The sequence below is a fragment of the Lactuca virosa genome, chromosome 4 (assembly GCF_052849685.1).
Source record: "Lactuca virosa cultivar CGN04683 chromosome 4, Lactuca_virosa_CGN04683_v6, whole genome shotgun sequence".
NCBI classification, from domain to species: Eukaryota; Viridiplantae; Streptophyta; class Magnoliopsida; order Asterales; family Asteraceae; genus Lactuca; species Lactuca virosa.
The window spans coordinates 8,004,578-8,024,800 of NC_136429.1; the positions used below are offsets into that span (position 1 = coordinate 8,004,578).

Sequence of the window (20,223 nt, forward strand, 5' to 3'; positions counted from 1 at the left end):
AGTCTAGATCTGGGGTGTGGAGTGTAGATTGGAAGAATAAGGGCTTAATGCAATAAGAGAGGTTAACAGACTGAAGAACTCGACGATTTCATAGAGGAACTCGACGAGTTGGGCCGAAGTGTCTCGATTCTGTTTGAAAGGAAGAACTCGGCGAGTTGAAGGAAAACTCGACGAGTTGGATCGAGATTTCACGATTCTGTGATTCATGGGAACTCGGCGAGTTGAAGGGTAAACTCGACGAGTTGAGTCAACTCGGAACATTGACTTTGACTTTGACCATGGTTGACCCTAAGAGTTATGAGTATGAAATGGCAGCTAAGGGATTGTTTTGGTTCAGGGAGTGAGTAGAGCTAATTCCGCGGCAGAGACGTGTCAACTATCATCCGACATTTGAGGTGAGTTTCCTCCTAGTTTGAACGGTTCGAAGGCACCAATGTCGGCCCGTGTATGTTATGTGTGCCGATTAGTAGCTAAGTGTGGGCAGGGCCCATATATTAGTATTATTTGAATATGGATATGGAAAGGATTAGTAGATTTGGTTATACTTGTTGTCTGTGTGATACTTGTATGTGTTTCTTAGTTAGCTGAGTGTGGGCGAGGCCCGAATCTCACTATTAACTGAGTGTGGGCGGGGCTCGTAACTCCTAGTTAACCAAGTGTGGGCGGGGCCCATATCTCCTAGATAGTTGAGTGTGGGCGGGGCCCGTATCTCACTAAGCGTGGGCGGTACGTGTTATCCGAATGCGGGTGATGCTCATATCTCCTTGAGTGTGGGCGGAGCCCGTACCTCCTAGTTGCATGTTATGTGTATGGTATGTGGTAGTTTGGGGGAAATTTACTAAGCTTTGTGGTTACGGTTTCAGTTTTGGTTTCAGGTACTTCTGGTAGCAAAGGGAAGAGCTCGGGATGACTGCAGTGCACACACCATTATGTTTAGCCTGGGATGATTACTCTGATGTTTTGATTTGGAAACTCTGATAACAATGTTTTGAGATATTTTGACTTATGTTCTGATGAAATGTTTTGATAACTATGGTTTTTATTTAGTAATTAAAAATGAAATTTTTGGTCATGAATTTTTGGATGTTTCATGGTTAGGATGGTGATGAAGGTGGATGATTTTGGTCTCCCTGAACAGTAGTGAAGATGTCGATTAGGATATTCCTCCATCTAGAGAAGATGAACTTGGGGGTTGTACCTAGTAGGAATGACTTCGTGCAGGAGAGAGAGAGGGAGAGAGAGAGGGAGAGACCCTCTATTTTTTATTAATAAAACTTTAAATTAAATATAAAAAAACATAAAAATTATATATATCAGAATGACATTTTAGTCTTTTCAGTTTTCCGAGGGATCATTTCCGTGTACAAATTAGGCCAAAATGACCATGAAGCCAAAAAAATCGAGGCTTGGACTAAACCTCAGAAAAAATGCATACCACAAGTATCATTTTTGCAGTTTTGTCAAAAATTAAATATGAAAAAAGATTTTGTGTATATGATCCAAAAAAAGGATTGTTTTTAAAATGGCTAATTAAATATCTCAAATAATATTTAATATTCATGTCAATGTCTTAATATTCCTTAACCTATTCATGTTATGTTAGAAAATGATAAGAATTAAGATTGAATGTCTCAAAAAAAAGATACATATGAAACAACAAATCATAAATTTTCAATTCACAAAGGTCAAAATATATCCATGATAAAAACTTTAGATTCGTGATACAAATGTCCCTAACCTCTCTTACTCTTTCCGCTAAAATTATAACATTATAATACAATTGACTAATTACTTAATTGATTGAGAAACAATATTTTTATACTTGAAGAATGATCCAACATCATGAAATACACATCAATATTGATTGTTGGTTGTTCCAAGATCTTTCATGCGTACAATCTAACACAACAATACATTTATATTATATAATTATAATATATGAAACATTAAATATCATGCAAAATAAATTAAAAATTATATATATATATATATATATATATATATATATATATATATATATATAGAAAGAACTTTGACACAATGTTGTATCATATCTTTGACTTTGAATCTTTGATATTATTTGCTTTAAATCAATCAATGACTTGATTCGTTGAATATTTGATATACCCAAAGAAGATCGTATCACCCCAACATATTTCGTCATTAAACACTTTCTTTTAGACATATGACAACTACAACATTCTTCTTCATTTTTATGTATTCTACATAACAAAATTTGAAAGAGAGAGAAAGTAAGTATGAGTAACCAAACATAAGAATAATGTTCTTTATAGGTAAAGTATTTCAATTAACAAATCAAATAATTAGAGTAAGTTGAAGAGTTTGGGGGTTTCAAATCAATATGATTCAAGATAGATGTGTATCTTGAATCATATTGATTTGAATGGCCTCTTTTATAAGAGTTATAAAGATAAAGATGTAAGTATTGGATTAAGGTATCAAAGGTCTTAACTAAATTGGTATAACATTGAAGAATAAAAGTAAAGTCATTTTTAGGTTGCCCCCATAACCATAAAATGGTTTAGATTGGTTATAAGAGAGGGAGAGAGAGAGAAAGAGAGAGAGAGAGAGAGAGGATTTATTAATATATTATATGATTAATATATTAATTGGAAATAGTAATAATTAACTAAGAATTAATTTGGAATTAATTCTAGGTTAATTAGAAGTAATTAGACGTGCAAGGACTGGACAACAATTGTTTGATAGTTGAACAAAGGAGAGAATCCAGAACCTTACAAAGGGTGGACGGTTATAGGATCACTAGATAGAGTTTCTGGAAGCCTCCAAATGATAAAAGGGAACTAGATAATAATTGGATTAAAATATCATTATCTTAAATTCAAATCTAGGGTTACTAGGATTATCTGGCAACTATATAAATGGTCATAACCCATTGGATTTTCCGCCATTACCTCCTCCCATAGAGAAATTTCAATTTCTCATCTCTCCCCTCTCTTATATTCGGTCCTAGGGTTTTGGGTACGACGCATTAGAGGCTACCACACATTGGAGCTAGGTTTTCTAAATGATACTTCAAGAAGATCTTCAAAGCGTTTGATAGCTTAATGCGAATTAAGCAAAGGTATGTTTCCTACTCATGATTTCGATAATCATAGGGTTCTAGTTTTGTTTCATAAAGTATGTTGCTATTAATAGTGAAAGTCGTAGATCTTATTTTAGGTTGCATGTACCCTTAAGTGTTAAGGGAAATTTCGCAAGTGCAATGCAATTTTAGCCTAAAACCCCCATCAGTGGTATCAGATCCAAGCTTGTTCAATTATTAGTGCATAAAGATCAAACTAGAAGACGATAAGAAACATGTTAATTGCAGGGTGTGGCGCGCCTAGAGCTAGGCGTGACACGCCTTCTAATTAATTCGGAATTTCGAGATTTGTGTTCCTAATTCGAATTGTAGGTTAATTATTAGTCATTATCTGTTATTTTATCTGATTAAAATCTGAACTATTAATGCTAGATAGCTAAAAACTCTATTTCGAATTTTGAGGAAGTAAATATAAAAGGACAAAATATTTAATTATAAGATAATTAAATGAATAGTCTAATTAAAAGATAAATATTAAATTCAAAATTGGTTTAAAATATTAATTAATTAAATGTTAATTTAGATAATTAAATTTAAACCTCGTGTTTTGAAAAAGTTTTAAAATACGCCTTATACATATATATATATATATATATATATATATATATATATATATATATATATATATATATATAAGAGTATAATACTATATGTATAACTAAAAAGTCAGTCGAATCGTTAGTAGATCTCGTTCACGAAACCACATTATAAGAAGTGTATAAGGAAACGGCCTATAAAATGACCGTTGAATGGGTGTCCTTTTCACCCACCGCTTCTTTGTGTGGTGGAGGGTCGTTAGTCGAACGGGTTTGATAGGAAATAATCACATTAAAAGTATAATGTATAAAGTACTAGAACCTTACTTTACGAAAAATGTGAAATTGTATGCTAATCCATGAAAATGCACATTATTTATTTCCATGTCGTTAATAGAGTGTGTGTGGTTAACCGACACACTAATGTGGGTCTATAAAGATGAAATGATGGCACATACTCGAATTTATGATTGTTAATGGAGTGTATGTGGTTAATCGACACATCAATGTGAGATCATAAGCGACCTCGAGGATGTCACACTGGTTTGCATGGTTATTCACATTTTGTATGTGATTCTCGACATCCAAGTCACAAATTGAAGCGCATAATCTGAGATTAAACATTTCATTGAATAGTTCAATGAATCTCAAAAGATCTAGGAATTTCATATTATATTGAAATTGGTACAATGCTTTACCTACCTAAAATAAATTCACGATTAGATTACAGCATCCCTCTTCTTAATTACGAATTTTATATTTATGGATCCTAGCATTGAATATTAATTGGGGTTAAAATATTAAGGATTAAATCAACTAACTAAAATCTTATCTCTTATTTTAGATGTGTGGAAATGGTGATCTTCCTCCTCCTCCTCCTCCACCCACTCACAACCTCACTCTCTTTTCGATCCTCTCAAAGGACAAGTTTACTGATCCAAACAACATGGACTGGATGCGAATTTTGAAGATAAAATTGAGATACGAGAATAAATAGTATGTTCTCGAGAATCCAGTCCCAGAAATAAACAAATAAACTGCTACTCTTGAGGAACTTGTAGATTACAATCAACACATTGACGACGACACTAAGGTCGCTTGCATTATGATTGCAAACATGGCACCTGAGCTTCAAAAGTCCTATGAGGACTATTGGCCTTATGAATTGAACTAGGATCTCTCACAAATGTTCCATAAGAAAGTGAGACGGTAACATTATGAAGTCGTCAAGGCCCCTATCGCATGCAAATTGAAAGAAGGGGAATTTGTGTGTGCTCATGTGCAAAAAATGCAAAGACACATGGAGAGATTGGAGAAGCTCAATGTGAACTTTGACAAGGAGCTTGCCATTGACATGGTGCTCAACTCCTTTCCCGGTAGTTATGATCAGTTAATCTTGACCTATCTATTGAATAATACACACAATGAAAACCAAATCTGATAACTAATCACATGAAAAGTACCAGTCTATGTAGAACTGAAAACTAGGGTTTTAGCCAGACATGACTAAAATCTAATATAAACTAATGAAAAGATAAACTAAATAACTAATCTTTCTAAACTAAACGTAGGAGATGATTTACGGCCTTCTGGTCTTCAAAAAGTGATGAAAAGTAGCAGAAATTGCCTTCAAAAGGGTTTTTTCGTCGTCTGGGAATGTTTGGGACCGTTTGAGATGATATCTGGTATTTATATAGCATGCATGGCAGCAAATAAGGATTCTGGAAATAAGAACGACCCGAGCTTGGGCTTCGCAGGTTAAAATATCCAAAATAATAGCATCAGGAGGTAGGCACGGCTCGTGCTTCAGAACCGAAGTTTTAAAATGCCTAAAAAAATCAGAAATCTTCTGGTTAAGTTTCGTAAGTGAAGAACGACCCATGTTTGGTGAGACATAGCCCGTATTTGGTCTTTTTTTAGCGTTTTGGCACTAGATTTACTCCAGTTATGCTCCTGATATTCTCCAAATACTTTCAAACTACCGTTCCACTTCAACTTACCTGAAATAAACACCAAAACATGAGTAGTATGGGGATTCTTACGAAATACATGAGCTAAACATTATTTAAACTAATGCACATGATAAAGCATGAAATATGATGCAAAATGCTAATAAAAACTGCGCTAAAAGATACACAAAATGACATCTATCAAATCTCCCCAAACTTAAACCTTACTTTCCCTCAAGTAATAAAAAGATTAAACATTATAACAGAAATGTAAAGACGTAGATGACATAAAAAGAACTTAGAATAAAAAATAAATAACTTGAAACTAAAAACACTTCACTCTTTTTTTCACATGATCATACTTTACAATGAGGAAAGCTCCAATGAAATGATGAACTTAGACAATAGTCTCAATACCTTTATTGCAGTTTCAGATTATATTCAGGCTAATGCCTTATATTAAAAAGCCAAACCAACCTTTGAGTAAATAATTTTACGCCGAATTAAATTTATGAAAACAATGCATTTTTAAAGATAATTTCACAAAAATTCGTTTATAAGAACTTAACTTGACCGAACCCTCCTTTTTTATGAACTCGTCCAATAAATGCGGTAAGCTCCATTATGGAAAAAAAATCCAAGCTTACCCTTATGATTCCACTACCGAGGGACCTAACTCATTACACCATACATCTTCTTTGTCTTTATCAATGTAACACCCGTTGCCAAGTATTTCCTTTTCAACCCTTAGTATTTTAAATTATTGTATTTTTTCCCCTTTCGATGGGCGTACCATGATGTACATCGGGTGTAGGTCAACATGAAAGTCGTGGAGGAAGAGGAATATGTTGGGTGTATATGTGGGTATGTCGGGCATACTCGCAGTCCCTAAACCCTAAATTCTTAGGGTTGTGTCCCCTATTTAAACATCTTAATCCCCCTTAGACCTCCTTATGACCAACCTCCATTCCTCTAAACCCTAAAATCGAAGCCTTAGCCCTTGTGAGTGAGATTTGGAGCTTGAAAGTGATCCTTGAGTGTTCTTGGTAGTGAAGGAAGATCATTCAAGAAGTGGTGGTGCATTCAAGCCTTTGGATCTAGAATCTACATCTCTCTGTTCATCTTTTGAAGGTATAAAGTTCATACCTTGGAGCTTATTTTGCTAGATCTTATTTAGGCTTGGATTTTTGTTCTTTTGTTCTTTTATCCCAAAACCTTGATCTTTGTGAATATGGAATACTCCAAAGCATATGAGTTGTCCTTTCAGACGTTTTAGGGTGCTTAAAGTCATAAAAATGTTAGCTTGGTCCTTTCCTTTCTTCCATGCATGTATTATGGAGCTTTTGGTGATGTTAGAAGTTAAGATTTTGGGATTAAGCTCTCTTTAGCCATGGAAAGGCATAAAGTCAGAGACTTTATGGATTAGGACGTATTTTTAGGGTCAGATCTGAGATTCGAGTAAGTGTCTTAATGATTAAGACTTTAAAAAACGGAGTTTTGGGATCAGCCGCGTACGTTGTGTGTAATCCTGGCTACGCCCAACGTAGCTAGTTGCAAGCCCGATCATTTCCATCCAAGCGCTATATGACCAGTGTAGAGCTGAGTATGCAGCGTGTACGGCTGCATGTTGACTTTCTTTGACTTTTGGGCTTTTTGAGGGGGCAAAACGGTCTTTTTCCCTAGATGTGGATTAGACTTGTCTTGGGATTAGTGGAGTATGAAAAAATTACCTTAATTATTAATTAGGGTTAATTGGTGTAATTTTAGGCGGAGTCTAGTTCCAGAAGTTCGGGTGTAAGTTCTATCAATCATCTGTGCAAGGTGAGTCGCCTCACTATTCTTACCTGTGTGGTAATATATGTTTATATATTTGATGACCAGATGGGTCTATGTACTATTACCGTGATATGTGTTACTGTGTGTGCCGAGACTACGGTTAGTCTCCAGGGTCACTGATAACCCACAAGGAGTGACGTTTGCCCACTGAGACTTTAAGTAGTCTCCAGGGTTGCTGATAACCCATAGCTGTTTATTTTGTGTTGTACTATATGTGGTATTTTGGGGAACTCACTAAGCTTCGTGCTTACAGTTGTTGATTAAATGTGTTTTTGGTACTTCTGATGATCGCGGGAATGCGAAGGATTGATTGTACACATTCGTCTGCAGTTTATGATTCCGGATATTTTGGGACACTCTAATATTTTGATGATGATTTGTATTTGACATTTATGATTTTCTTGAAATGGCTTTTATGAACAACGTTTTTATATGAATTTAAAAATGAAAATTTTGGTTTGGAAATTTGGATGTTACAATCAGCTCTTCAAATTTAACTTTGCTTGGTTGTTGATTTCAACTTGAACTTGACTTGGATTTGACTTTGAATTTTAGATTTCTTCAAGTTTCTTGACGTACCATTTCTAACAAGTACATTGATTAGGCGCAAATTTCACTTTGTGGCCCACCATATCTTCAATACTTCAAAAATGATAATTAATTGTGTGGATTAGGGATATTATTCGGGTCAGAACCGAACCGAACCCGAATAACCCGAAAACCGAATAAGGGTAATTGTATGAACCGAAAACCGAACCGATTAACCAATACGGGTTCGATTTGGTTCGAGTATTAATCGGTTCGGTTCGGTTATTACCCGATCAACCCGAATAACATGTACAATATGATTATAAAGAAAACACAAGTATGGTATTGAAAAAGCTGTAAATTACTCCTGTTTAAATAAAGAAAACATGTGTTTTACTTCAAGCCTTAATAAAAATTTAGAGTCTCAGTCTTATCTTCAAGCTTGTTCTGATCCTAACTGGATCAAGGCAATGAATGATGAGATGGAGGCCCTTTACAAAAATAATATTTGGGATATAACTGACTTGCCTAAGGACAGAAAACCAACTGGTTGTAGGTGGATTTATAAGATTAAATATAAGTCAAATGGAGAAATTGGCAGGTATAAAGCAAGGATTGTTGCTAAAGGGTATAGTCAGCGAGAGGGGTTTAGATTATGTTGAAACCTCTTTCTCCTGTGGCTAAGTTAGTCACTGTTAGGCTTATTATTTCTATTACTATTAATAATTCTTGGGGTTTGTTTCAGCTAGACATTAACAACGCTTTTTTGTATAGTAGTCTTGACAAGGATATCTATATGACATTACCCCAAGGCTATCATATAAAGGAGGATAACCGTGTTTATAAATTAAAAAAAGTCTTTATATGGATTAAAACAAGCCCCTCATAAATGGAATGAAAAATTGTGTAATTCCTTATTTGATTTTGATTTTAAACAGAGTATAAATGATTTTTCTTTGTTTGTTAGGAACAAAAATGGTTCTATTGTTGTTTTATTAGTTTATGTGGATGATATTATTCTTACAGGTAATAGTATAACTGAAACTGAAAATGAAAATGTTAAAACTTTTTTGAAGTCTCCTTTTTAATTAAAGATTTGGGAAAATTGAAATATTTTTTGGGTATAGAGGTTATAGATATTGAAGGAGGTGTGTGTTTGTCTCAAAGGAAATACACTTTGGAATTATTACATGAATATGGTATGTTAGGTTGTAAACATGTTAGTGCTCCTTTTGATCCTAGTCAAAAAATTAATAAAGATGGTTTGGATAACAATGATGTATTGTTGAGTAGTATCATAAAATATCAGAAACTAATAGGAAAGTTGATATATCTAACTATTACTAGACCTGACATCTCTTATACTATGCAAACCTTGAGTCAGTTTATACACAGTCCAAGAAAATCCCACTTAGTTGTTGCATTAAGGTTGTTAAGATGTTTAAAGTCTTGTCCTGGAAAAGGTATATCTGTTGTCAAAAGTTGTTCTAATGAGGTTTCTAGTTTTGTTGATGCTGATTGGGCTAAATGCATGTCCACTAGGAGGTTTGTAACTTGTTACTATATTTATTTTGGAAAAACTCTTGTTTCTTGGAGAAGTAAAAAACAAAAGACAATATCCAGGAGTTCTACAGAATCAGGGATAAGGCATTAGGTTCAATCACATGTGAAATTATTTGGGTTATGAGGGTTCTTTATGATCTTGGCATTAATGTTTCTAATACCTCTAATATATATTGTGATAATGATTCTACTATTAAATTAGCTTTGAATCCTGTTTTCCATGAAAGGACTAAGCATTTCGAGGTTGATGTTCATTTTGTGAGGGAAAAATTTTCTAAAAATATAATAAAATTAGTTAATATTGATTCTGAAAAAAATCTTGTTGATATTCTAACTAAAGGTCTCAATGTGTCTCAACATCAGTTTCTTGTTAGTATATTGGGTTTATTTGATCCTTTCAAAGTTGCTTGGTTATGTCAACTTTTAGTTTGAGGGGAGGTATTAAAATTATATTCTTTATTTTCAAACTACAAGTTGACATTCATCTTTTGTGTTTAGTTTTATTGTTTGGGTATATTTTGTACTTTTCAGTTTCTTAAAGGTTACAGGTGTAAGTTCTTGTATGTCTGCGGGTCCTTCTGGGTTAAGTGTGGATACTCCGTTTTGTCCATGTATATATTGTTTTATCTGTGTTATTTGTGTGTGTAGGTGAGAGTGAGAACATATTTTCATCATCTTCTTTCTTCGTTTCTTTTACAAGTTTTAGGATTTCATTAGGGTTTCTTATTGAGCTCTGTAAACATCTTTCTTGTATAGCATTTATTAACGAGTGATATTCAAAGAGTAGTATAGGAACTTGTAGTGAGGTTTTATCTTGTAATTACATATCAAACGAACTGATCTGTGAATGAAATAGATTGTTCATGTTGAGAAATATTTTGTTTGTTATTTTGCCTAATAAACACCTCAAAATTTACACATATATAGTAAAATAATTGTTAACTTACAACAAAGAACAAGAACTAAAGCTTAATACCCAATTAGTTCTATCGTACTTGACTTCCATCGATTCAAAATCAGTTATAATATGTAACGCCCGTAGATCCGGGCTAGTCAATTTAGAGATAATAGGGGTCGAAAACGACTTTTCGACAAAAGATTATTTAGAATAAATAATCTTAACCAAGTTGTAGAATATTTCTCAAGGGTTCCGTAGATATAAAGAACGCCGAAATCCGAGTTATAACGAATAAGTTATGACCTGTCGAAGTTTCGCGACGGAACCGGCACTGCACCGGGAAGCGTAAATAGTGAATTTACGATAGACCGACTTTTAGCCTTAGCGATCTAAACTAAAGTCGTAGAAAACGTTAAACCAAGAGCGTCCATAAAAAGAACGCCCAAATCTGACTTCGTATGAGGAAGTTATGATTTTTCGAAGTTTCGGCTTAGCAGTGTACAGCCCGAAACTCGAATTTTAGTTCGAGCCGTTTTTGGCCTACGCGACATAAATGAGAGTTGAAGATCTCATTAATAGGAACTCAACGGTAAAAAGACATACGAAAACGGAGTCCGTATGTAGAAGTTATGAATTTTACGCGGACATTTAACAGTATAATCTCCTCCTACTGTTAAATTTAAGATCGGTCGAGAATTAGCCGACGGAGTAAAAATGAAAGTTGTAGATTTTATTTTTACCTATGCGTGGATATAAATAACGTCAAAAACGGATCTCGTATGCGAAAGTTATGGACGAAGCTTAGTCTCTACTTTTCGAGCGCGACGAATTCGATACAGTTTTGTAAATCCGAGATAGAATGAGAATTAGCCAACGGGGTCTAAATGAAAGTTGTAGTACTCGTAAATACCAACGTGTAGATATAAATAACATCGGAAACGGAGCTCGTATGCGAAAGATATGGACGAAGCTTAGTCGCTACTCTTCGTGCGCGATAAATACGATACAGTTTTTGTAAATCTGAGATAGAGGGAGAATTAGCCGACGAGGTCTAAATGAAAGTTGTAGTACTCGTAAATACCAACGCGTGGATATAAAGAACATAAAAAACGGAGCTCGTACGCGAAAGATACGGACGAAGCTTAGAGACTACTTTACTATAAAATTCCTATAAATAAGAGATGAACTCTTCATAATTTCTTCACACCATAAACTTTTCTTTCTCTCTCTAACCTCCCTAAACCTCTCCCAAGTCTAGGGAACCTCCCTAGCACGAGAAGAAAGCCCCGGAGCGCCCGACGGCTCCGAGAAGAAAAGCTTTCGGCTCGGAAACACTGCTCCAGCGAAGCCCAATTTTTAATAAAAACCCGCTGTAAGTGAGCTACGCCTATACTATATTTAATATAGCTTTTATTTAATTATAGTAACATTATTAGGACCTTAAAATAATTATTTGGGCTATTATTATGAGTTATATTGAGTGTTATTTAACGCTTATATAATAGTAATAATAGCTAGACTATTAATTAGTCGCGGTTAACGTTAAAAACTAAACCCTAATGGTATTGATACTAGGTTTTGTTGTGGAAAATTGTTTTGAGATAACGAAGCGCTGTCTGAGTTCGGAATCACCACCTAATCAAGTGAGTGCATAGTCCCTTTCATGAACATGATTTTAATACAAGTATTGATTGATGTATTAAATATATGTTTACGTGCGAATTATTTGATGTTGTCTGAAATACGTGCTAAAGAACATACCTGATTATATATGATGATTTAGGACAAAGAGTAAACCTAAATTAATTATGAGGAATATTGGGTAGAATCTTCTTACGAGTACGAGTGAGTTATACTCAGAGAATAGAACTTTAGTATATGTCATTGATCCGGGAGTATGGATTAAACATAGTCATTGTCCCTAGTCCGAGAGTATGGATTGGACACGGTCAAATGTCATTAATCCGGGAGTATGGATTAAGACATAGTCAGTTGTCCTTAGTCCGAGAGTATGGACAGGACACAGTTGTTCGTCATTAATCCGGGAGTATGGATTTACATATAGACACATGTCCCTAACCCGAGAGTATGGAATGGGCACACTTATTGATCCGAGAGCATGGATTAGATCCGAGAGTATGGACTAAGTAAGAGGTAAAATTTAAGGTCCGAGAGTATGGATAGTCTCGTTGTGAGGATTAACGGGGTGGGGTAAGAGTTGCTTATATATATATGGTGAAATCGTATATTTTGTAAGTTCTAAATTATATGATATAACATTGTGGGATTGAAATCTCTATGTACTCACCAGGTTTCCCAACCTGACCCACTCAAGCTTATTTGTATCACAGGTGTCGATACGAAGCTACTTTACACTGAGAGATTTAAAAGAGATGTAGATCACTAATGTAAATAAATGTAAGTTCTGTTTATGCTTATGTTTCTGTATTGACGATGACATCCCAAATGTTTTAAAATGAATAAAAATACATTTCTTCGGAAAGTCTTTGATAACGTATTTATCATGTTTTTTTTCTGGGAACAAATTCCGCAACATTTTTATTAAAAGAAGTACTCTGATTTTTATAAAGCATAAACAAAATCGGTCTTTTCTAGCCGTGAAAATGGGGATGTCACATAATATCTTTAAACTCAAAAATATGGTTGAGTTGTAGCCTGTAAAAACAACTTCTAGATACATATTTTACTAATGAGATATGTTTTCATTTCCAATCGACATGTCTTTTGCTTATGAATCTAGCTGGTGTACCATCATAACTTGCTTGTGTAATAACGATCACATCGATACTTGCCATAATAAGAACCGAAATTGCATTAAGTTCGTTGTTGGTTGATATCCTTTTTCGGAATGAAAGAAAGCTGACCTAAACCTTTGTATAATTAAAGAAAATCGGCTAAAACTTTTGTAGGTTCCAAAAAGTGGCTTTGATGCCACTTGTTGTAATATTTGACTAAGTTATAGGATAAGTAAAAATAAATAAAAAGTAAAGAGCACAAGCTATTTTGGGTGTAAACCCTTTTGGAAAACAACAAAGCACTCGATAATATATTGATAATACTTGATAGCATGAGAGAAGGTTTCGATGTGCCAATTATTTTTTCATAGGGTTCTTATGAGATTATTTTCTTTTTCCACTATTTCTATGATAGGGGAAGTCTACTTTTTAGAATTAGCTTATGACATGAATTTAACTATCATATGAAGAATCACATGGTTAAGACAATGACTCCTTATCGGGGAGTTCCTAAGTTATAATCATGAGGGGTTCAAATAGGGGTGAACAGGAGAAGAGTTGCAATGTGTTTTGGTGCCTTCCCGTTTCGTCATAGGCGAGCATCCTTCCCTAAAACCCCACGAATTGGGGAAGGTGCAGTGAACGGCCCGACAACCCATTTTTATGATTAGAAATCTAGTTTTTTTTCTTTACAAATAGGATATTAGTTTATTATCAAGTCATCATAAAAATTAATTCATCCATGAGAGCCTAAAGATTCCATTGTTGAGATTACAACAATTGTTAGCTTACAACAAAGAACTAAAAACAATTTGAAATGTCGATCACACAAAAGAAAAACATTGTCTCTTTCTTCTAAAATTAATATTCTCATCATGAGAGCCTAAAGATTGATGTGTAAAATTATAACATGAATGTTAAAGCTTCAAATATTAAATGCCCACAACGCTCCTAATCTCCCTCTCCCTATATTCAAATAAAAGAATAGTTTCTTTCATTTTGTCGTGTGTCATTCTAATACATATCATAATTAATATTATACCATGTGTCATTTTATTGTTCTTAATTTCAAATTTGCTCCCAATAAATCAACAATAAATATGGCTCAAAAAACCAGGAAATAATCTCATAAAATCAGTATTTCGTTTTCAAACCAAATAATTAGTTTTAACTTTTAAAAGAATTAGTTATGATAAAAAAAATTAATAATACAACTTGTTGCATATTTGTCTTTAATACGATGTAAACTTTTTGAATTTCAAAAGAACAATAATAGAATACATGTATGATTTTGTGAAACATCAATATTTTTAAAGTTTTGTCGATAGATAAATTTCTGCATTTTATATATTCATCGTCTGAAAATAATAATTATTTTCTAGAAAGTTATGTACCATACAAATAAATCTCACATAACATTTAACATAAGAATTTGTCATGCCTAAAAGAAAAAGAAAAAACAATAGTGTGCCTACTAGGTGGAACCGTTTTGTCCCTATTAAGATTAACTTTTTTATGGCGTATGCTTTTGGATCGCATTCCGGTTAGAACTAAATTTGTGTCCTGTGTGTCATAATTGATAATTCTCAAGAAAGTGTGAAACATTTGTTGTTGCAATGTTCGGTTGCTGATCAGGTTTAGAGTCGGGTTGGGCATCAGCTTCACCTGGACCTTCCCACTTTTTCTTCTATTCGTGACGTGGTGGATTGGATGGATTCTAGACCGACGGCTCAAATGGAGCGCTCGATTGTTGAGTCGGTGTTCATGTAGTCATATGGGTGCTTTAGACTTTTCGTAACTCTTTAGTTTTTAGTAACAATAAACCTAGAAAAGATAGACTTTTTGATTCTGTTGTAGATCTTTTTTTCCGTTGGTTTTCTTTTTGGAACACCAAGGCTAGGATTAATTGGACGATGTGGTTACCAAATCCAATCCAGCCTTAATTTGTATTTTTTTCTAACTCCTTGTTAGAGGTTTGGTTTTTTAATGTGATGTTGTTCTAGAAAGAAAAAAAAAACAATAGTATTTTATAAAAAAAAAAAAGAAATGGCATTTTTCAAAAGTAGTCATGCCTTTTAAGGAAAAAAAATATCCCCATGCCTTCTATAAGAATTTGCGTGCCTTAGAAAAAAAAAACAATATTATTTTAGAATACTTATAAGAATTTTAGTCGCTTAAAATTCTAGAAAGTTATTTACCATACAAATAAACCCCACATAAAATTTAACATGAGAAATTTTCATGCCTTGAAAACAAATGACATTTCAAAATAGAAAAAGATAAAAAAGAAAAAAAACAATAGTATTTTAGGAAAAAAGATGGCATTTCAAAGGTAGTCATGCCTTAGAAAAAAAATGGTCCATGCCTCACAAAAAAATGGCTCATGCCTTATAAGAACTTGTCATGCCTTTAGTAGTCATGCCTTAGGAAAAATATTATTTTAATATTTTGGAACTCTAGAAAGTAATTTACCATACAAATAAATCTCACATCAAACTTAATAAGAATTTGTCATGCATTAAAAAAAGAAAAAAAACAATGACATTTCAAAAATAGAAAAAAGTAAAACAATATTATATATATATTTTTTTAAATGAGATTTATAAAATTTAATAAGAATTTATTATGCCTTGGGAAAAAGAAAAGAAAAAACAATGAGAAAATGCCCTCACGCAGGATCGAACTACGGACCTCCAGTTTACAAGACTGGCGCTCTACCACTGAGCTATAAGGGCTCTTGTTACGAACTTGGGATCATCAATATAAATTTCAATTAGCCCAATGGTGCGTGAAGAAAACCAAATTAACCCTATCGTAAACGAACAATGTGAATGTACTGGCTCTGGACGACGCAAGCAAAACGATTGATTGATCTGGTGATGTTTTTTCTATTTCCTTTCCTTGCTTCTTTATTAATCATCAATCAATCAATGCCCTAAAATAATTCCATATAATTGGGAAATTCAAGTTCCCCGAGCATAATTTATACTCGAAGTTGTGTTTGATTTTACTTTGCTTTGCTTCTGTCAATAACTTGTAAAATACCATTAATTGATTGTACACTGATGCGTTTTAAACACCAAAGTTTCAAATCACATACAATCATTTATTTGAATAAAAGTCAGAGTACAATCCCGTTAATCTCAAGCATAAATCAACAGTAGATACTAAATCACAACAAAGTTCACTCCCCAATTCACAAAATATATAACAGCTGCAGTTGAAGATGCAGATTGCAGAATATAATAAGCTTATTAGTCAGTGCAGCAACGATACAAGAAAAACCTCTCCATCGATCGCCCGCATTCAGCGCAAACAACTCTCTCCGGCACACTTCCGGTGGTTCCGGGCAAAATCAGGCGATTGCAGTGATGCGGCGGCTGGTTTGCCTCAAGATGATCATTCAAAGCTGGCAGAAACCCTCTCTCTTGAGCATCCCCTTGCCAATCATTGTAGTTCGTCAATCCCTTCAAAACACTCTCGCCACTTGCCCTACGCATCCAGTCGTTTGAGCCACGGCAGATCACCGCCCATCCCTGGTCGTTTCCGTCGTAGGTAAGCATTACATTAATCTCCCTCAAAATCGGATCTTCCTCGAAAGACTTCCCGTGTTGTAACTTGGAGTGCAGCATGCTCTCTAGTCGCACCCAGAAGAACCATATCAGGGTCAAATCTGGAAGCACGTAGCTAAGATTCTCTGATCGGATTATGTCATTGTTCTTTCTCACTTTCTCCCTAGGATTGCTCTTTCCGACATACAACATCTCCAGCTGAATCCCTGCTGCACGCGCCACCGCCTGTGCGGTGGTTGTAAACCTCCTTATCCACTCCAAATCCTCCCCTCCGTACAAACAAATGTACTTCCCGTCAGCAATCTACATGATCATCGGGAAAATATGAATATCAATCGGACTAATTTTACAGAAATTAGGTTAAAAAAGAGAATAGAATTAAGAATTATTAGAATACCCAATTGAAAATCATGGGCTCGATGGAATCTGCTAGCAACTCAATCCTCCAAGTTTCCTCCTTCCACAGGGCTTCTTCCCTCAAGCTAGTGAAAGGGAAAGCCACACTCCCCCAAATCCACATCATATGTAACGCGTTGGTGTTAACAATCCTCCCTTGAGGATCCATCACCACCAACATTGGTTTCTGGTTGAAGTGCCACACTTCCTTGATGTACTTGATCGCTGCTGGATCAAGTAACGAGGGGTGGAACACTGAATACCATGGCATCATGTTTCGTACCCCCTCGAACTTGAGCTGGTCCTCATCGGTCCACGGTGTGGACCGAAGATTGGGAACCACCGGGAGCCAGACGACTTCGTACTGGCTCTCGGGCCTTGTTGGGCTTTGCTTCGCTTCCCTATACATCTGGTCAAGAACCGATAGCTCTTCTGGAGGGATGTCAAGGTCCGAAATGAGAAGCAACACAATCTTTTTCCTTAGTACCTCAATTGTAACCTATATAATCATGCATGAAAATTAAATTCGGTTATTTATTGTATATCTAAAATCTAAATATATAATGAAGTTTGATGAAAATTATGCAGTTGATCGAACACTCACTCGAGTCTTTGTAGAACTTTCATACAAAGGTGGTTGATCGTCCTTCAAGTAAATCAAATGCCTGAGAGGCTTCGTGTTATCGAGATGCCCCGTATCCATAATGCGAAGAATCGTTAGGTACGCTTCAATCTGCCTCTTTTCATCTAATTATCAGTATGAAAATTTCGAATTAGTTATGAAAATTTATGCATACACTTTCATTAAGTGATGATATTTAACGTTTTTCGTCTTACTAATGTGGTGATTGCAGAGATCTAACTGGTCTTTGAGATGATCATGAATATTGCTGATCTTGTGGGCCAAACTCGATAACTCCCAAGCTTCTGTGGTCGTCGTAATATGCCTAAGTTAAGAAAAAAAAAGTTATATTCATTGATAAGTTGTAGTGATGGAAGTAATTTGTGTTTTTCTGATGAGGGTATTCATGTCTTTTGCATAGAAAAAAAAAGGAGAATTGATAACATACTCATGGCCCATTCCGATAAGGTTGATAAGTATGGACGCACAAGCCACAATGCTACGGATGATCCAATAAACCGCAGTGGGAATATGAGCGGTGGCCGTCATTAATTCCGGTGTTTCGGGGGTGATATACTGCCCGGGGAGCTCTTTAAATTCAACAATGCAACGTGTCAACTCAAGCATGGCCTTAATGAGGGTAGTGACAGCCTCAAACCTCGGTTTGAGAGCTTCACCACGCTCAAGCACGTCAGGTAGCTGCTTAAGGTGGGCTAGTGATTTGGCGAGTGGGTTGGCAGTATAAAGTTGTGCTACCAACCAAAACTCGCCATAATTCACTGCAAAAGCTGCTAAAGAAATAACAGCTTTTGCATCCCACTCGTAGTTGGAAAGCATGTTGAAGATCCCCGTAGTGCTTGCATGCGCGTCTCCACCACCAATACACTTGCAAGAAATCTGTAATGAATTTCAAATGTAAAAAATCTAACACAAAAAAATAGTTCACGAAAACAATTTTTTTTTTTAAGGTTTTACCTCGCACGAAACCTTATTGATTGTGATTGCCATTATTTCAAGCATCTCGTCAAGATCGCTGTAAATCACACGCTCAATAATCGCGTCCACTTCTGCTTGATTACCCTACAAATGAAAAATCAAATTTCAGTATTCGATATTCGAATAAATGTGGTATGAATTTTAATTTTTTACATACTTGAGGGGCGGGTGGTTGGGTGTTGGCGGGGGCGGCCCTACGCATGATGTCATCGATGATCTGTAGAAGAGGTTTAACATCAAAAGAGGAGCCATCTGGTGCATGTGTGGCCAAGATATGTTTCATCATGGCATTGTCATCTGAAGATGAGAACATATGGCGGTCGCCTCTTGGACGGCGGCTTGTGGTGGCAGCAGCCATTGAAGGTGGTGGTTGTGGTTGTTGAAGAAATGAGAGGTTGAGTTCAGTTTGGTGAAGAAATAGAAGGTTTTTAGAGCCTTTTATACACTCCATAAGTGGAATAAAGTGATAGATGAATCTTGTACCTTGCTTGTCTAGCTTCATCTAAACATACCTTTGGATTTTTGGATTTATCTCTTTATCTTTTCCCTTTCAAGCTTCGATTTCTTTAGTTTACTTTCCTTTTTCATATTATACCAAGCTTGTGAAAAAAATGTGTCCAAAATAGGTGTTAGAAAAAAAAGGAAGGGGTTTGTTTATTTTTTGATAATTCATCGCGTGTTCCTTGCATGCATACTTTTTCTTTTCTTCCTGTGGTGCGTCTACTTATTAAATAAGCCAAAAGCGGTACCTTACTTTTTTATTTTTACTTTGATCCACCCTTATCCATGCCAAGTACTCAAGAAGCTTGAACAAAACTCTTATAATAAAAACAAAGGACAAAAGTTTATTTATGTTACTAATTGTCTTATTTTTGTTAATTTAGATGATGTAATCTTCTGTTATAACCCATTCACCATCATAATAGTTCGTTACCCAAAATGTTTATAAAATCACAGGTATGTCCGATAGTAATCAAAACATAACTAAAGTAATAACGCTAAAGTCAAAGCGCAAAAAACAATATAGATCAAACTTCAAAGTGTCTCTCTTTATATAAATGTAACAAGTGACATTGTCATCTCAAACACATATCAAGATAGTATGTTGGGTTGGAACTTGGAAGCCTACCGAGACACATAGTGCTTATGAGTTATGACTCCATAAATAATTAGATATTAAAATATGAATTTCAACAACCCTTTTGACTTGTGTGGATTTACACAAAATGACCATGCACTTGACAATGGAGACCACTACAAAATGCATATGTGGTCGGTCATATTAGATGCATTTTATTCATCGTTTAGCATGATTATTTTACATTTTAGCATTGCATTTTGCATTATAACTTCATGTATTTTACTATTTTTGGAGATTTTGTGCAATTTTGGTGTTTTGGAGGACACTGGGGACTTGATAGGAAGCTTTTGGATGAATTTCTGA

At 35.0% G+C, this 20,223-nt stretch overlaps 1 protein-coding gene, 1 long non-coding RNA gene and 1 other non-coding gene across 3 annotated transcripts; 1 reads left to right on the forward strand and 2 right to left on the reverse strand.

Annotated features, from left to right (window-relative positions):
- Positions 1-15,856: 15,856 nt before the first annotated feature.
- TRNAT-UGU (transfer RNA threonine (anticodon UGU)) lies at positions 15,857-15,928 on the reverse strand. The gene has a single exon. It is a non-coding gene; the product is annotated as a tRNA-Thr (tRNA).
- Positions 15,929-16,012: 84 nt separating this feature from the next.
- LOC145169279 (uncharacterized) lies at positions 16,013-18,750 on the forward strand. Its single transcript, XR_013742405.1, has 3 exons — positions 16,013-16,069; positions 17,750-17,882; positions 18,016-18,750. It is a non-coding gene; the product is annotated as an uncharacterized LOC145169279 (long non-coding RNA).
- Positions 16,264-19,267, reverse strand: LOC145169278 (protein SIEVE ELEMENT OCCLUSION B-like). The gene is made up of 7 exons (XM_079087844.1): positions 18,937-19,267; positions 18,759-18,863; positions 18,232-18,680; positions 17,999-18,108; positions 17,766-17,908; positions 17,163-17,660; positions 16,264-17,068 (listed from the first exon to the last, which is right to left on the reverse strand). Exons 1-7 carry the CDS (start codon positions 19,228-19,230, stop codon positions 16,448-16,450), a joined length of 2,220 nt encoding a protein of 739 aa, XP_078943970.1. The 5' UTR covers positions 19,231-19,267; the 3' UTR covers positions 16,264-16,447.
- Positions 19,268-20,223: the final 956 nt, after the last annotated feature.